The following is a 19,047-nucleotide window of genomic DNA, read 5'->3' as shown; positions in this document are numbered from 1 at the left end:
AGAACAGATCCTTGCCATTCAGAAAACAGTACCTGCAGGATTCTAGGAATGCTGTCTCTGAGTAAACAGCCTGTGGGAGGCCACTTGTGACTGTCTTCCAGCACGCTGTGCAGCAAGTGGACAAGAGCAGCAAAAAGACACCGAAGGACCAGCTCCCAAGAGTGATGGGCACACAAAGAAGCCAGGCTGGTGCTACAGCATCATCTGGCTCTAAAAGGACCTCTCCTGAGCTCCTTCCAGGGAGCAGGGACTGCAAGCACCTTCCACTTCAATCTCTGGGTCCTACCTTAGAAAAACAAATGTTTCCTAAAAATGTGTAGAAAGTACAAAACCAAAAGGAAAAGACAATAGCTGGCTGCCTGGCAGATGAGAAGCTTCAGATCCCGATGTCCCTCACATCTCACTGCACCTACATGAAGATAGCACTGCGTTCTCAAGATGGAGAAGTCCCCTTGGTTTCACTTAAGACTTCCTAGGAACTAAGCAGGCAGTACAGAGAGCAAAGCAGGTCTACAAGCACCAGCATAGAAATACCCCAAGCACAGGAGCCGATGCATGTGAACATTCTGCAACTAGCAGCTAGAGTAGGTGGGCATGCATGTTCACATATATGTGGTGCTTTTGCAGTAAAAGCTGGAAGGACACAAACATCTACCATCTATTTGGAGCAGGTCCTTCATAAGTGGAATTTTGGAAGGGACAGTTGAACTTCTTTCCTATTTGAAATTTTCTTTATAAAGACTTGTTTTTATTTTATGTATGCTGGTGTTTTGCTTATATTTAATGTATGCCTATTCACAACATGGATACAGTGTACACAGATGCAAGAAGAGGGTATTACATCCCCTGGAACTAGAGGCATAAACAGTTGTGAGCTGCCTTGTGAGTGCTGGGAATCAAACTTGTGTTCTCTGCAAGGTAGCCAGTGCGCATACGCACCGAGCCAACTCTTCAGAGGTAAAAATTTACCTTTCATCCTTTTAAAACAAGCATGTCTTATCTACAAAACATTTTAAGTTCCAAGAATGGCATGTTTCAAACAATCCCTACCCAAGGTGTGGTCCTCCATTCATGAGGTCAAAAACTTGGGCAGGGTTCAGCAGTTGCTTGAATCTTCTGAGAAACTTTACACCTTGGTTGTCTCCACTTTTGGAATTGACGAAGACCAGCAGAGGGCTTGTGCAAGATGGGGGACAGGTGGCCTTCCAGAACCCTAGAAGTGAGGGTGGAACAGGAAAGAACCCTTACAAGCTATCGACGTGTTGTAGGCTGAATAAGCACCAACGATCAGCACAAGAGGACAGAATTCAGAGTGAGTGAGCCAGAGAGGGACAACAGGTGTGAGGAGGTGAGTGCACCCTGCCTCACCTGACATCCTCAGGGAGTCTAGATTTTTCCCTCACTGCACTATCTCCTCCTCTTGCTGCTAGGCTGGCAGAGCCATGTACCCCAAAGACCCCAATCCTTGCCAGCATGCTTCTCCATGGTCCAGCTGGACATAGAGCTAGCCTCTGGGTGGGCAAGCTAGGCTCCACCACAGACAGTGACAGGCACAGCTCTCCAGCTCATGGCAGACCAGGACACTTTACACTTGGCCTCCACTCAACAGCCAAATGCATCTATCTTCCAGAGAAGTGCTGGCTCAAGCTGTGAATCTACAGCAATTCCCAGGATGCCAACTATGGCCTCTGCCCATTCCACAGCTGAGCCTAGCCTCTTGTTGACCACGTTTCATAACTGTCAAGACCCCCATCTCCAGAGCTAGTAAAGAAGGCAGCATGGAGAAAGGGCATGTGAACACAGCAAGTATGGAGCACCCACCATCGGAGTCAATACTGTTGAGTGCTGTAGGAGGGATGACAGACACCTTGCACAGGCCAAGTGGACACTTTGTCACCAAGGACTCTTTGCATGATGTGTGAACCTGAAATAAAAACCCACATCTCACCAGGGGTCACGGTCTCTTCACACACACCAGAAATTCCCTGGCCCAGCAGCTGGAAAGCCCTCAAGAAGAAGAAGGCCAGCCATCAGGGTAGGACAACTGCTCCCGTTTCCTGGCCTTGTACTAGATGAAGTGAGAATCAGATGGGATTCCACTCACTAGGAGCCAGACATGAAACTGAACTGCAGCCCCCAGCTTCTATCACAGCTACACTTAACTTTCAGAGCTCCTGGACAACCTGCGTTCGTGTGACTGTGCTCCTTCCTGGTCATTCACAGGCTCAAAACCAAGTGCCAGCCACAGGAACCACAGCTGTCTAATCACTGACTCAACATTAAATACCTTGAGATGGTGTTCAAGAGGCCATAGCCACACTGTGCCTCTTCCTCCCTGCATGAGGGTGTTGACTACTGTAATTATTGTCCCAGAACAAACCTCTCAGAAGACCCTCAAAGGTGTTCCGGCTCTCATTCACAGAAAAGTGAATGAACCCACCCCAAAAGATCCCTTCAAACCTGCTGAGATGCTTCATGAAGAAGATAGACTTTTCTTGTAAAGGCAGGATCAAAGTCAAAGGAAAGGAATTAAGAGAACTGTCAAAAGTGAGGGTGACCAGGCACAAGTGGGACAGTCAAGGCTCTGAGCTTTCAGAAAGCCTCTGGAAGTTAGGAGGGAGAGGAACAAAGCCCCAAGCCCAGGTATATCTACACACCCACAGGCAGGACAGGTGGTGCCCACTCACCATGGCCTTGCACCAGAGGCAGCGCCAGTCCTGGAGGCGCAACACGCTGCCACAAGTCTTGTCACACACAATGCACTTCGCACTCACAGGCAGGTTTCCTTCCAGCCACTGGTGGGGCATAGCAATCTATAGACCAAGCAGGGATATGCTAGAGACATCCCAGAGTTCCAACCCAGGGTTAGCTGGGCACCCTGGGGCAGAAGTGCTCTTTTTGAGACACTGTTCCCTATGGCCAGTGTGGGCAGGGACAAGCAGGGTCTGTGAAGTACCTCCCATACCACAGCACCTACTGGGAAGGAGACACCCAGACTTCTGGGGATTAGGACCAAGTTGGGACCAAGTGACCACAAAGGTCCCAGATCCCAGCGTGACATCTCAAATGAGAAGTGAGGAGGGAGGGCAGGAGATAGGGAGTGCTGTGCAGGTCGCAGGCAGAATCCCCCAGGACTTACCCCATCCTCGTCCTCAATGATATCCTTCCCAATCGAGGCCAGTGTGGTCCATTTGCAGTTACTGGTTGCACGCACAGCACATCGTTTGTGAGCCTTAAACTTACACACTGTAGTAAAAGGAACACAAAGCCCTACGAGCTTAATCCTCAACAGGTGCCTTCCTGCAGGGTGAGGAGCGCTTGAGGGCAGTCACATGGTGCTGCAGCCTGCATCAGCAGAGCATGGGTAGAGCCAGTGAGGAGAGTGGGGCGAGCAGCTGCTGCGTGGCAGGCCATGCTGGCCACTGTCACAACACCTCACCTCTACCCAGCAGACAAGCAGACTCAGAAAGCACTATGAGCTAAAGTCTGAAGTTACCTAACTCCACACTACAAAATACTCTTCTTTGGGATTTTTTTCATCCGTTTAAAATAAATGTAAAGCACACTGTACAAAATGAGCATCAGACAGCCGTGGCAATAAGTCAGAGGCTGCATCCCTATGTGCCCCTTGATCTGCCACCAAAACCCTCCCTTGACCCTGCACTCTGTGGAGCACTTTCTCTCCTGTATCCATAACATACAACCCAGGAAGGGCCCCTCCCGTCTATCTCCTCACTACTACAGTCTTTCTGTCCACTCTGCAGAAGCTCTGTAATAACGGACACCCAAAGACTGAGTCCTCTGTGGAAAGATCAGGAAGAAAGGAGTGGTAGGGACCACTTCCCCCTTGACCACTCTCAAGGAGCTGTGCTTACTTATTGTGCTTGTGTTAGGATTTCAAATAGTTTACCAAGTAAAGCCTACTTGTCACCAGAGTAACAAATGCAGCTTTCTTACCTTCGCAGGATAGCCCATGGGATGTGACCCCAGACAAAACTTCGCGACACACATTGCAATAGGTTGGCCGTGCGTGGGAACAGGCGTACCAGTTGTGCATTCCTGAGAAATGGTCCATGCTGTATTGGGTAGGCTGGAAGAATAATACAAAGAGGGCAAAGATAAGATTTTCCTTTGGAATTGTTTGTTTGTTTGTTTGTTTGAGACAGGATTTCTCTGTGTAGCCTTGGCTGTCCTAGACTTGCTTTGTAGACCAGGCTGGCCTCAAACTCACAGAGATACACCTGCCTCTACTTCCCATGTGCTGAGATTAAAGAAGTGAGCCACCGTGCCCCTTTGGAATTCTTTAATGCAGCAACTTAAAGTGATTTACGTAAAGTACCCCACAGTGAAAGTCATATTTACAAAGGACAGGACCACAGCCTTGACAGGTCCAACAAAAGAAAGAGCATGGGACTCAATTTTACAAGATATATCCTGGGGTCCACTTGGAATATACTCGGGGCGGGGTGGGGGTAGCATTAGAGCAAAGCCAGGGGAGACAACAGCAGACACCCATTTACAAATGCTTCTATTTTAACCTCAAAATGTTCCTTGTTCTGGACAGTCTTGAGTGCTGCAATCCAATCTTCCATTTCTTTCCTGTTGTCGGCACACAAGATGAGCTTCCTACAGGGAGTGATGACCTAGAAGGAGAACACATTCCATGTACCTATGAACAAGGGCAAGGCTGGCAGCTACAACAACTATATTTGTATATGTATATATTCATAGGGAAAATATTTCACTCAGGTATGCACATTGAACAGATCATAAAAGTAGTTATCATGTATCACTGTACATCAAGAAAACAATCCCAAGCCAAAAGGCCAGTGACATTTAATTAGCTACCCACCAGCTACTTACCTCAGTAAGCACTCAAGACTAACTGTCACACGTAAGAATTAAGCCCTGAGACATGGGGGGGGGGGGGCACGCTTATAATCCCAGCACTTGGGAAGCAGAGGCAGGTGAATCACTGTGTGTTCAAGACCAGCCTGGTCTACAAAGTGAGTCCAGGACAGCCACGATAACAGAGAGACCCTGCCTCAAAAAGCTAAAAACAACAACAATGACAACAAAAACCCCTGGAGACAGAGAGAGAAGCAAACACAGGAATGTAGAGCCGCTGCTCTAGAGAGCTTTCCCTTAATGGCTGGCACTTAAATGGCCTAGGAAGTCTGATCCAGTTACTCCAAACTAACATGAGCATGTGTGGCACATAAGGCAACAGAGCAGCAACCAGCTTCTCTAGTTAGGGACTAAGCAATTTAGCTGTGATAATACACAACTGGTGCTAGCCAACAAATGGAAAAGAATATGGGAGAGTTTACAAACTACCGAGAAGCCTTCTGAGGAAGAAAGATTACAGATTCACAGAAGAGAAAAAGCTAATAAAGGGACACAGGGTTGCAGAAGAGGACAGCTAGACTTGCTGAAGGTGTGGGAGAAAAGATGAAGGGGCAAACAGGTACAAACCATTTAGGAAAAAGTGACAAGGATTTTCAGAATTGTCATAACCTCTTAACTTTATGTATAAATGACACAAGACCAGAAGATGGCTCAGCAGGCTCTCACTACCAAGCCTCATAATCTGAGTTCATTCACCAGGACCTACAGTGGAAGAAGAAAACCATCTCCTACAAGTTGTCCTCTGACCTCCACATATGTACAATATGTATGCATGCACATAAACACATACATGTAATATAATAATATAAATATTTAAGTGGTTCCAAAATCAAACCTATACAAAACAAAGTTTGGGTAGAGTCTTTTTTTTTTTTAAATGTCTTTCTCCTCTATTTTGACTACCTTACATAGAAAGGAAGGAAGGAAAAGCTTCCTTCCATTTATAAGCTACATGCAAACAAAAAAAAAAGTATATTCCCTTTATACCCAGAAGCACATTGCAGATACCACTTCTCACCTTTGCGTTCTCTCACAATTGTACATCCTGGCCTCTACACCTGACAGCACAGAGCCCCTGGGGCTTCCCTAGGTGAGCACAGCAGTCCATGATACAGACACCAGCTGCTCAGCCAGTCCTATTTACCACAGGAAATGCTGCACTATTTAAATCCTTTGATCTTTCATGGAGTAAATGATCTTTTACTGTTTTTACAGTGTATCTCTGGGCCAAATTCCTAGAAGTGGAATTTCCCTGAGAAAGGGTAAATGCATATGTAACTTTTCTAAATATTGCCAAATCCCCTTCTGTAAGTGTTGCACTTTTTTTCCCCCCATTCCTACCAACAAGTTTAGGAAAATGCCTATTTTCAGTGGGGCTTCACAATCAAATGTTTTTAACTTTTGGATTTGTACCCATCTTATCTATTTAAATTTACATTAAGAAGGCCTAATTCAGGAACATGACATTCAAGTGCTATGATTTCGTCTGGAACTCAGAACACACAAAAGAAGTGTTCTCTCCAGCAACTGAGGATCATCCAAAGAGAATGAGCAGAACTGGGTCTCCGATAAAAGCTTTGTTCACTCTCAGGTTTCCAGGGTTCCCAGAATGAAGAATGTGAGGACACAATGGGCACAGGCATGGGAAAAGCCAAGAGACAACAGGTGAAGAACACTGCCTTCCTTAGACCAGGGACCCTGAGGGGCTCCCCTCCCACTGCCCACACACCCCAAGGCTGGCTGTGTCTGCTCAAAACCTGAGTTTCTAAGAACATGAAGGTAAAGCTGCCACCCAGAGAAAACTCACATTGGAGAAAGATAGACCTACAGCCACCTCAGATGCTCACCAGGCCACAAGGACTGACGTGTATGGCCCAAAAGAGGGGTCAGCCTGTGGTCAGACATGGTCAGAGACAGCGGTGGGAACGGACCCGCTCATTATTCTTGGACTTCTTCAGAGTCTGAAAACGCTCTTTAACGATTCACTCTAGCACAGCCTCAACAGGTGAACATTTCATCAGTCTAACACACAGTACAGAAGGAGCATGCACCTGACACTGCACAACTAAGGGATAGCAGGCACAGGGCAACCACAGAGGGGAACTAGATGGAGTTTACACCTCCTGCTAATATTGATGCTATGCCTACCACTTCCACAACTATGAGAGAAACTGCTGCATTATTCCAGCGCACACTGGAAAATGGATTTTTGCCCCTTCCCATAATCTAGCCCTGCATATACTGGCAGGAAAATTATGCAAAGCTATTATGCTTAAAGCTACTGAATTAATGAATCAAATGATCAGTTGATGTCACTTCCTTAGCCTCAACAGCAGAACAAAGACTAAGCTAGCAGACACATGTCAAGGAACCTGAGTTTGAACTTCTTTCCTGCAAACCTATAAATGTTCTATAGTGAAGAAGCCAAAAAAAGACAGTGATGTGAACCCCACCTAGCCTCATTAGCTGAATGTGAAAGTCCCTGTTTCTCTTCTGAGGTAATCAGACCCCCCAGGAGAGCAGTGCAGGGACACAACCTGCCTTGAACCAATACCACATTTTGGTCCTGGGATCCAAACTTGCAGCAGGTGCTTTTCCGAACCATGTTTCCATTTCCTCATCTGAAAACAGGTACTGATGGCACTGCCACATCTTAGCGCTGTCAGGGTGTGTATCAGCAAAACACTGAACTTCCCACAGTCACTGACAGCACTGCATGAGTCTGATGTCCTTCACCTTCAGTGTCCCTAAGCGATATGACCAAGAGACCGTCCATGTGGACCCTGCATTCATGACATGGTTCTAGCATATTTCTGAACTATGCACAGACAACCCTGGGTTCTCCCTGTCCGTACCTATCCCTCATGCACTCTCATATGTGAGTGCTGTACTTGGCTCGGCCCCACAGTCCTCTTCTCCGGGCCATACCACCTGTCAACAGGTACCACAAAAACAAAATGTGCTTTCCCCCCCCCCCCCATGTGTGTGTATTAAGCTTCAAGAAAAAGTATATAGAGGTTGGAATTCTCAAAAACATAAAAATAATCATCTAGCCAAGCATGATATGACACTTTTAAGTCCAGCACCTTGAGGCATGGACAGGAGGCCAGCCTGGTCTACACACCAAGTTCCAGATCAGCCATAGTAGAATCTGTCAAAAAGAAGGAAGGAATGAAGGAGAGAGAGAGAATATGAATGGAAGAAGAGAAAAAACAAAAAAAGAAAAGAAAACCATGTGTCTGCCCAGACTCTCAGAAATCCTACCTAGAAAACTACGTCTTTGAGGACTAGACAGACAGTTGAGAAGGCAAAACATGACAGCCTGAGTTTGATCCCAGGAATCCACATCCTAGGAGAGAGAACTGACTCCCCACAAGCTGTCTTCTGACCACCACACATGTGCTATAGCACATACAAAATAAACACATAAATGTAAAAAGAAAAAAAAATTTTTAAGAAAACCACATGCCCAAGAGACAGCAGGAGACAGATGCCCAGAAATGATCTTAACTTGCTTGGTATTCCTCCCAAGAGAAATGCAAATCGAAATTATAGAATCAAAAATTGGTTTTACTTGAATCTGTTTATTATGTGCTGAGGAGGTCAGAGAACAACCTGCAGAAGTCAGTTCCTTACCCACTGAGTCATCTCCATGGCCCTGAGATGCTTTTTAACTTACCAGATTCACAGAGTTCGTAGTCTGATAGCAGGTTACAGTGATTCTCAATGACAGAACAAGTTAACACAACATTAATGGGGAGCACATGGTAAAATCTAGTGAGCTTTAAATGTTTAACTTTTATCTCAGCAGAGGCACTTCTATAAATTTACCCTACCCTTTACCTGCATGAGAAACCACACACTACATATAGTTATTCCGAGTAGCACGCAGAGACAGATGACAAGGAATCACTCATGTGCTGACAAATACAAAGATGGTAGATTGGCTACAGTGATTACAATGTGTTTATACAGTGAACACCCACACTGCCTCGGAAAAGACAGAACCTCTGCAGCACAGCTCCCAAGATACACATACAGTAAGAGCAAGCACAGCAGCTGTGTGGTACAGAGGAAAAGTAGTATCAGTAAAGGCTAATACTTCACATCTGTTTCTTACAATTTCTGCACCATTTATTACCAACACTTGAACCATCCACTTAGGAAACAGCCTTAAATTTACAATATATGCTTTGGCTCCAGAAAAGGAACTATGGAAGACAATTCTATTTGACTTAGGTATGACAGCACAAGCCTTTAATTCCAGCATTCTTTAATACCTGCAGAAGCAAGGAGTTCCAGGCAAACTTAGTTTATAAAATAAGAAGATTCTATTCCCCGCCCCCCAAAATTGTTTGATTAAATAAGAACTTTTGCTTCTGTCTCTTAGACAAGTGCATGATTTCCCATGAAATAAGGAGAAACCTCCAGCAGCTGCAGCCCTGCCAACAGGAACACACACAGAGTCTTCCTCACCAGGACACAAAGGGCATTCTGGCTATCACTTCTCACAGGTCTCACCCAGCCACTGCTGCACATTGCTTCAAGACATTCACAGTACTCAGAAGGCCTGCATGCTGCTGGAAAGAATCAGCTAAGAAAATGACTGGACCACAGACAGTGGTGTCTAGGAAGAAGCTGGGGTGAAAAGAGCATGAGCTACAAGGGCTGGGGATGTGCCTCAGAGGTGGAGTGCTTGTCTAGCAGGCACAAGGCCCTGTAAGCAAAACAAAGGAGATACACTAGAGACACGGAAAGAGTTTCTGAAAAACAGAGCTAAAAGTAGGCTCTTGTCCGCACCACTGTGGCTGACAGACAGTGGAGATGTCAGATGACAACACTGGCCAATAGAGATAGACACATGCAACCTCAGGCAACCCACAGGGTGTTTTACTTACAGTATCTGCCCAATGAGACTTCTTTAGCCCTAAAGACTCCTCGTTCTCAGGAGAGGAGACCCAATGCACCCAGATGGGGCTGCTCCAAATCCTACAGCAAATGAGGCAGCTGGGGGGCAGGGACCAGGCAAGCAAGATCCACGATGACCCTCCACCTCCACAGCTCCTTCTTGTCTGGCAGAAGGGGACTGCAAAGTGCCCAGTCCCAGCGCAGCAGGCAATGAGCAAGAAGAGAACAAGAATGCACCTCAAGCTCTTCTGGGTTCAGTCAGGGCAGTGGGGATAACTCACCTCATTCCTTCCTTGCAGGTGAATGCCCTGAGGATCAATGCACACCTCATTAAGTCATCAACTGGCTGTCCCTCCCACCCTGACCACACTCTTCTTTTCAAGAGTTCAAAACAGAAGGTAGAGAAGTAAGATCTAGAGGGTAATGTACCATCATCAGGCTGAACCACCCACCAAAATCATTTCAGGAAACAGCCCTCCGATCATTAAGGTGGGGCCCTGCTCCCAGAATGTCCAAAGGTCAAGGCATGTGGAGCAGGACAAAGCACAGAGCAGGCAGGGTAGGTATACATGCTGAGCCACTTGCTCAGCAGATTTCATGAAGGCAAATCCGGCTGACTCTGATAGAACTTTCCTCACTCCCCTAAGGAAAAATGAGTGAAAACTCCAGGCAATGAAAACATCGCAGGCAGAGAGCAAAGGCTGGAGAGCCTTGGGAAAACAGGATGACCACGGTGGGCTCTCCTGAGTTCTCAACATCTGGGTGTCCTGGAGTGAGAGCTGAAGACAGGACCTAACACCACCATTCATGTAGGATAAAACCCCACCACCTCAAAAGTCCCTCTTCAGCCAAGGCCCAGAGAAGAGGCAGCCTTTGACAGAACAAACCCACCACACTCCTGCCATACCCAGGGTACTCCAGCTACCAGAGGGTGTCCAGAGAAAGCCAAGGAGGATGCAAATCTACCTTCCTTGCATCCAGAAATAACAACAGAGGAAGTGCCAGTAGCAAATTAGTGCACAGCGAGCCATTCAACTCATCTGTCAGGGAAGGTGCACACAGAAAGGTAAGATGAGAGAGCACTACATACCATGAAGGCTGAAATAATAACCAACAAGGGTTAGTGCTGGGGTAATCCTTTGTGCACTGTGTGAAGGTTGTCTCTCTATGTTCAATTGTTGATTGCGAAACCAGCAAAGAGCTAGGTACTATCTGGACTTTGGTATTGTTATTCTCCTCCCCACTCCCCTTCCCCAACAGGGTTTCTCTGTGTAGCCTTGGCTGTCTTGGACTTTATAGACCAGGCTGGCCTCAAACTTACAGCAATCCACCTGCCTCTGCCTCCCAAGTGCTGGGATTATAGGCATGCACCACATCTGGCTGGTATTGTTATTCTTATGCTCAACCCCTGCCTCATATTTTGTAAACACTCTTCCTCCCTCATCTTTTGATTAGCTTAATAAAGAGATGGTGGTCAATATCTAGGCAGAGAAGGGAAGGTGGTACTTCAGGCCTGAGGGAGGGTCTCTGCGAGAGGATTCAGACAAGGAAGATTTGTCAACATGACGAAGGAACAGGTGCTGGGACTGAGTGAAAGACGTAACGGGCCTTGTGGCAGAATGGTGGGACATAGGCCAGGATTTGTCTTGTTAGAATAGCTGAGAATCTGCCCAGTGCCTCCATGTCTATTCATCTGCTGGCTGGTCCAAGGAAGTCTCACTATATTTGGTGCCCAAAATGGGGTACATAACCCAAGCTTAGGCACTAAATTCTGGCATTAGAACCAAGGCACAGAAGCGCCCCATTAAGGATGAGCAGAGAGGTCCGAGACAACAGGCAGGCAGCCGGCTCAGTAGGATTCCAACAGGCAGAGGCAGCCACTGCAGCCTGCAAAACAAAACAAAACAAAACAAAAAACACCCCAGCCTAAGGAACACCTACTGCCATGGGCCTAATACCTTCCTGGAGTGGGTAGGTAACAGAAACCACAGAGCAGCAGTGGTCAGGTCCGGCTGACCACACAAGCCAAAGGTGCCTGCACACAAACATGGCCCATGAGCACCAGTGCAGAGGGCAGACACTGGAGCAGAAGATGGGGCTGTGCACACCCAAGGCCCAGAAGTCCCCACCACAGACAAGCCTCTGAGCTAGTAATGTATATTTGAAATGTGCTTAGGTGCTGGCAGGTCCAAGAAAGTCCCCACTAGAGTTAGGGAGATGGCGTAGCCAGTAAAGCTGCTCAGGCGTGAGGACCACAGTCACAGCCAGAACCCACAGAAAAATCTGGGGATAGCTCCACACTTGCCATCCCAGAACTGGGGAGACAAAGAGCTTAACCCCAGGTTCAAGTGCTCTAGAGACCAACCTGTTTCAAAAACTACAAAATGACACCCAAGGATGACCTCTGGCCTTTACACAAACCCATTTCTATGCACAACCACATGCATACACACACTCACAAGCAACACCACCTCCAAAAGCTGGATACAAGGTGGAGAAACTAGATCATACAGTCAGTTAGAATATAACATTGCATGGCCACTTTGAAGACAGGGGTTATTTTTTGTTGTTGTTGTTTGTTTTGTCTTGTTTTTTGTTTTGCTTTGTTTTGTTTTTGGAGACAGTTTCTCTGTGTAGTCTTGGCTGTCCTGGAACTGACCAGGCTGGTCTCAAACTCAGAGATCTGCCTGCCTCTGCCTCTGCCTCCTGAGTGCTGGGATTAACGGCATAGGCCACCACCTCCTGGCTCAGGGGATTCTTTAAAACTAAAACATGTAGACTAGTGATATGGCTCAACAGGTAAAGGTGCTTGCCACCAATCCTGACAAACCCAAGTTCAATGCACGGACCCACACAGTGGAGATAATTGAGCTGCCCTCTAATCTCCATATCTGTGTGTGGAACATAGGCTGGGTGACAATGGCAGGGGGTGAGGTGGGGGATGAAGCTAGAGTGAGGTCAGAGCCATGTCCAAATTCCAAAAATCTCATCCTGAGACTAATAGGAATAGGATGTAGCCTGGTGAGCCCCGTGCCCACAATTCTCAAGGTAAGTCACAGGTCACCACATAGCCTGGCATCCGACACTAATAGAGCATCACAGCATCCTAGCACCAACCAATGACATGCACCCACCCTGGAATCCCTTCCCACTCTCCAAGGCTTATACATCCTTGTCCTCCTCAAATAAGGGGCATAAACTGTTTCACTAAATACTGTCTAAGGGTTGCTGTTTCATTGGGATAGTTCTGAGCTAAGAGAGCTGTAACACTAACACTAAAATCCTGGGGAAGGCTCCCCACCCCCCAACTCCTTTCCCCTCCCCTCCCCCAGCCCTGGCATTCCCAGCTGGACCTGGATCCTGCAGACCCCACTCACTCTGGACTCCATGGTACCTGAACACCCCAGGAATGCAGAACAATACCTATGCCATGGCACATGACACCCCTCCCCCAAATAAATGCATTACATAGTAAAAAATTTTAATATAATAAAATTTTTTTAACTAAACATGCAAACTCCCTAAGACTCAGCACTCAATACTGAAAAGCAGACAACCCATCAGCTATCCAGGATGGTCATAGCAGCCTTCCTCATTGTCATTGAAGCTCTCCTTCCATAAATTACAAGCATTGTGAGCACCCATACAATGGGATACACTCAGCAAAAAAAAAAAAAAAAAAAAAAGAACTGTGACTGATGCACACAATTGAATCAACCTCCAGGAAACTATGCTGGATGGAAAAAGCCAAGCCAAGGGGTTATATGCTGTATGATTCTGTCTGCATAACACTCCACAAACGGTAACAAATAGACTAGTAGTACAGGGGTTGCAGAAGGAAGTCTTGAGAAGAAACAAAGGGGAGGAGGAAAGAACCCCAGGAGAAAGCAGTCCTCTGGGCATAGATGGATTCAGTGCTGACTGGCATCCCTGTAAAACTCTACAGCTGTGCAAGAGCTCTTCACTGTGGCAACTGGTAAAGGGGTATGAAGGTTTTCAACATGAGAAGGTTATTTACAAGAAGCCATGGCTAATGGCAACTAGGTCTGAAATGGGAACATGAAATGACATTACACATTTCTTTCTTTCTTTTTGTTTGTTTGTTTGGTTGGTTGGTTGGTTGATTGGTTTGGTTTGGGTTTGGGTTTGGGTTTGGGTTTGGGTTTGGTTTTGAGACAGGGTTTCTCTGTATAGTCCTGGCTGTCCTGGAACTAACTCTGTAGAACAGGCTGGCCTTAAACTCAGAGATCCACCTGCCTTTGCCTCCCAAATGATGGCCTTAAATGTGTCACACCACTTGACACACATTTTTTGAGAAGTCTGTCTCAACAAAAGTTAAAACTGCTCCCTTATCTTGCTAAGCTTCCCAGCTTGCCAAGGACTCACTTTCAGCACATACGCTCAAGGAAAGGTGGCCCCAGTGCTCTCTGTACCAAGGCTGGGCACGTAGGTGAGCACTCAGTAAGCCTCTTAGTCAGCACAACAGTACTGTGAACCATGCTCTCTGGCTCACCCACTCTACTGTTGGCTATAACAAATAGCCAGGCACTTGGCCTGTACCAGCAAAGTCCTACAGAGAAAGACCTGGGAGTAAGTGGGGTTGAGGAATTCATGAAGTGCACAGGTGGCAGAGCCCTCCCTGGAAAGTTGTCAGGCCAATGCTCACTTCAGTGGGAATGCAGGAAGCAACATGAAACAGCAGATCAACTGCCAGGTGCCTCAGGAGTCCCATGCTTACACCAAAGGAACTTTGAGGTCTTCTTGCCAATTGCCTTCAAAGGCCAGTGACTGCCCCAAGCCACCCAAATCAGAAATAAACTCTAAATTCTATCTCCTCCTCTCACATTAATCTCTGATTTGGGGTTCTAAATCCTTTCCTCCTCGCAAATAAACGTAGGTAGTATTTTTTATTTGAACAAATAGGTAAGACCCCTATGGCAGACAAACACTAGAATACAAAAGTGAGTCTCACAGAACACACTGTGGCAGCTGGAGATGCTGTGATGGAAGAGGAGAGGATGGAAGATGGAAGAGGAATGACAGGCAGGGGTATCCAGGTGGTTCAAGAACAAAGACAGGGAAGGGGTGATGAGATCCAACGGGTGAACTAAACAAGGCAGGACACAGGGGGCAGGCCATGAGGGCACCATAGGAACAGTAACTTCTACTTCAGGTGAAATGGAAAGTACAACTGTTTTTTCACAGAGGCTGGCATCTGACACATGTCTCCAGCACTCCTCTGGTTACTCCACTGAAACTGGCAGGGCAACAGTCATGAGCCTTTGGCAGGCAGCTCAGCAATCTAGCACCAAATACAGAGAGAAGAAGGCTGGACCCTGAAATGTGCTCTAAAGGCCACAAGGAGCTGCTGATAAGCCAGATGGGTAAGAGAAAGAGTCAAAAGGCCTCCTTGGGCAGTAGGTAAGGCAGCTGCCATGCTGAGACCCAGGGTACCATGGGTGAAGGAGGCTTGGAGTTGAGAGGTAGAAACACATGCTAGAGACTTTTGCTGTGTGCCAGGAACACACAGATAAGCATATCCTTGGCAACGTAGCTCATAGTAGTAGATTTCAGGGAAACCAACTCTGGCAGTAGGTTGGAGCATTCCATATGTCCTGGAAGCTATGAAGAACAGCTTTGTGGTCTTTACACGAGCTATTTAATGGAAGGCCAATGCGTCCACATTAATAAAAATCATGGGCTATACAAGCAATAGACCACTGATTCGATCTTTGAACCAGTGAGGCAGCACTATCTAGTGTTCCACCTATATTTGCAGGTAGAGACAGCAGAACAGCAAGCAAAGCATGATAAACACCAAACTCAGATCACTGGCACAAAGACTATCCCAAGAGCTTCCTTCAACCATACCCATGTGTCTTAGGCTAGGAAGCACAGTGACTTTTTCAAGGCCTTAAATGTTTCAGCACAAAAATAGAGGTGTACAACAGAGAAAACAATACAATCATGGTTTATATTCAAAGCTCAGAAATACAAAACATATGAGGCTAGTTGGCAACCACATCTGTGGACTGCTCTGGCTGATGAGAAGGAAGGGGTCTCCTGAGGCCACAGTTGAAGGTCCTTGTTAGGCCACCTTCCTGGGCCAGGAGCTATAGCCATGGGTCTCCTGTGGCCACAGCAGACAACTATTTTCAGAGAGCCTAACCTCTCAGATGCCGTTGTACCAAGTAGCTTCCTGAATCCTCAAAGTGATTGAGGTCTCAAAAGTGTAGAAGGGTGTGTGTGTGTGTGTGTGTGTGTGTGTGTGTGTGTGTGTGTGTGTGTGTGTGTGTGTTAGAGGGTGGGAGGACACTACCCAAACCTCTCCACAAGAAGCTTTCAGAAGAAACCAACAAAACACCTTACCCCAAACACGCAGTCAGTGAATTCTAAGGATGGCCACCACCATAAACTAGAGACTCTTCCCTAACTGTGGACACACAAGACAGGTTGCTGTACACTGCAGCATCTGCTCTGGGACCACAAGGAAATCATCCCTTTTGCCATAGTTTGGAACATTTGGGATGAATCAGAGAAACCTGCAGCATTTCTCCTGGGCAGGTAGAGGCAAAAGGATGTTCCTAGCATGAGGATGAAATCGAAGCTTTAAAGACACCAGCCTTCTACTTTTCAGAAGCAATCCCTCTCAGTATTCCATGAGAGCCTTACCTCTTACTAGAGACCCTAACGGTCGCCCATGGCTCCGTCTCTGACTTGTTGCTCTCCACTTTCCAGCTACTTCAAGTGTTTCAGCATCCAAGAGAACCAGCTCAAGTAGGAAGAAGTTTTACAATGGTGAACAGCAATCTGTGGGTCACACAGGTGGAGCAGGGACACAGTAACACATCAGTACTGTCCCACTGGGGAGGTGGCAGGCAGTGTCTGCATAGGACAGGATTGGGAAATGCTCTGCTAAATATAGCTCCTGGCTCAGGAAGGTAGCCCAGAGAAGGTCTGGCGCCCTGAGTGATTCCTGTCACTTCCTGTTACTCACATCCTGCTGTTTTGGTGCAGCTCTGGCCCCTGGGTACCCATGCACTGTTCTCTAACTGGAAGCACCCCATACAGATTATTCATAGCAGCTAGGATGTGTGCAGAGTCTGAAACACGGGAACAGACACCACACCACCACACACCCCCACACCCCCCACACTCACACAGCTGGGTAGAAAGAGCTCAGGACAAGTCACAGGGTTCCACAGCTCTACCACTGTAAAGTCCACGGCCATGATGGGAAGCCTTAGCAAGACAGATGCCACTGCTTCTTCCCGTCCCCCAACAGGACTGTAGCAAGAGGCGCTGAAAGGGGGAAGTGGAAGTGGATACGAAATCAGGAAGCTATCTGCAAATGATGTCTGCTTGCAAAAGAAAAGTTCATTTCGTCACTGGGGTCTCACTGGGTCTATTAACCACACTTAAAGGCAGGCCCTGTGCCCAGAAGTAGTTCGCCAACAAAAATGAACCCAATGATATTTTATGGACTTTTTGTCTCATACTGCTTTGTTTGGGAATTTTTTTCTCTTAATGATCTTTTGCTTGTATGTTTTCTGGTTTTGTGTTATTATTGGTTTTGAGTGTGGATGTTTCTTTTGTTTTTTCTTTTCTTTTTTAAATTCTGATTTTGTTTGGGTTTGGGTTTTTGGTTTTTGTTGTTGTTTGCCTGCTGCTTTCTAAAGGGAGTGGGGGGAAGGACATGGATTTGGGTAAGTGAGGAGGTCACTGGGAAGAGTCAAGGAAGAAGAAACCATGATCAGAAGATATTGTATTTAAAAATCCTATTTATAAAAAAGAAGAGTCAGGCACCTATAATCCCAGCACTCAGGGAGGCAGAGGCAGGTGGATCTCTGTGAGTTCAGCTGTGGTAAAACTTTAGCAGAGTTAACCTTGGGTGAGTGAGTGGGATGTGCCTCATCAGGGAGGAAGGGAAGCTCCTACAAAAGGTACCTCTGGGAAGCCCAGGGGATTATCTCTTACAATGATGTTGTGACAGTTAGCCAGCATGCAGAAGTCCAAACAAACAGGTTCTACCCAGGAGGAGGAGAAATAATCTAGAGGTGTAAACCAGAGAGGTTATGACAGGCTCCCTGATGGGCGTGCACTGCTGACTGTTAGAGGTGATGGCATGCACATCCACAGCACAGAGAGACACTTCTGGTGAAATAAGCATCAAAAGCAAATCAACAAGTGTAAATGACGTTTCATAAACATGAATTCTCATGTATCCTTCCCTACAGGACATGACCTGAAAAATATTGGTTTGTATCAGGACTTCCCAACCTTAACGTTATTATATTTTGAACCAACGAGTTCTTTGTTATAGGGCTGTCCCTACAAAGCTGTAGTAGCTGGGTATGGTGGCACATACCTGTAATCCCCAGCACTCAGAAGGCAGAAAGCAGATCTCTGTGAGTTCAAGGCTGGCCAAGACTATATAGTGAAACAAGGTTTCCAAAAATCAAAACATAGGGACTGTGTAACAAGCATCCTGTACTCCACCCTCTAAGGGCCACAAGCACAACAGCCAATGTCCCTTTCAGGACCTTGCACCCCCGACTCCTTCCTCGCTGATGCTTCAGAGTCCATGTCCGAGGTCTACATAGCATGACTCACTTCTAGACTTCTCAGCTATAGAACTTGTATAAATGGGGGAGGAAATGCAAGAGCCCCTCTCATTGTGTAGAGACATACAGTGGGGCCATCAGAGCCATGGAGCAGCCACAGGCATAATCAAAGAAATGACAGCAATCCCCTATTTTTTTTAATACATAAATGTTAAACTGATAAGGAAACATCTCAGTAAATTTAGAATTTACCTCTTATAAAAACTTATTAGGCAAAGTCACTGTGGTTAAGTTCCAGAAGCAAGAGCAAAGACAAGCTAAGCAGTTCCAAGCACAGTTTGCAGCCATACTGTGGGGAGGGTGTTGTCAATCCTGGGAACCTTGCTAGAAAAAGCCCCACAGCAGAAAGGCAAGTCCTCCTGCTGTGGGCTACAAGGGATGGGGGGGGGGAGGGGGGGGAGGGGGTGGAAACACTTTGGCCTTAATTCTGACAGCTACCAAGCCATACTTTTACCCACTCTTCTCTGGCAACATTTATTTGATGGAACTCTGTATACGCCCAGTACACCACCACCAACAGTACAATTAAAGGGAGAGAGAGCTCTTAGGTAACCACCATAGCCCAAATCCCATGTCCAGCCCTCTGGCCACTGGAATGGACCTGACT

At 46.7% G+C, this 19,047-nt stretch overlaps 1 protein-coding gene across 4 annotated transcripts in view; it reads right to left on the bottom strand.

Moving 5' to 3' along the window:
* Nucleotides 1-19,047, bottom strand: part of DGKD (diacylglycerol kinase delta) — a 91,025-nt gene that overhangs the window by 23,403 nt on the left and 48,575 nt on the right. For all 4 annotated transcript variants that reach the window (XM_084780463.1, XM_084780465.1, XM_084780464.1 and 1 more), the window contains 6 exons: nt 4,539-4,643; nt 3,958-4,090; nt 3,140-3,246; nt 2,688-2,813; nt 1,822-1,924; nt 1,051-1,213 (listed from right to left, as the gene is read on the bottom strand). In XM_084780463.1, the coding sequence (XP_084636589.1) occupies nt 1,051-1,213; nt 1,822-1,924; nt 2,688-2,813; nt 3,140-3,246; nt 3,958-4,090; nt 4,539-4,643 (737 nt within the window). The remainder of the gene's footprint in view (nt 1-1,050; nt 1,214-1,821; nt 1,925-2,687; nt 2,814-3,139; nt 3,247-3,957; nt 4,091-4,538; nt 4,644-19,047) is intronic.

Source organism: Acomys minous, assembly GCF_964271855.1.
Source record: "Acomys minous genome assembly, chromosome: 4".
Lineage (NCBI taxonomy): Eukaryota > Metazoa > Chordata > Mammalia > Rodentia > Muridae > Acomys > Acomys minous.
The sequence above is the reverse complement of the archived record's forward strand: the minus strand, read 5'-3'. Positions and strand labels throughout refer to the sequence as shown.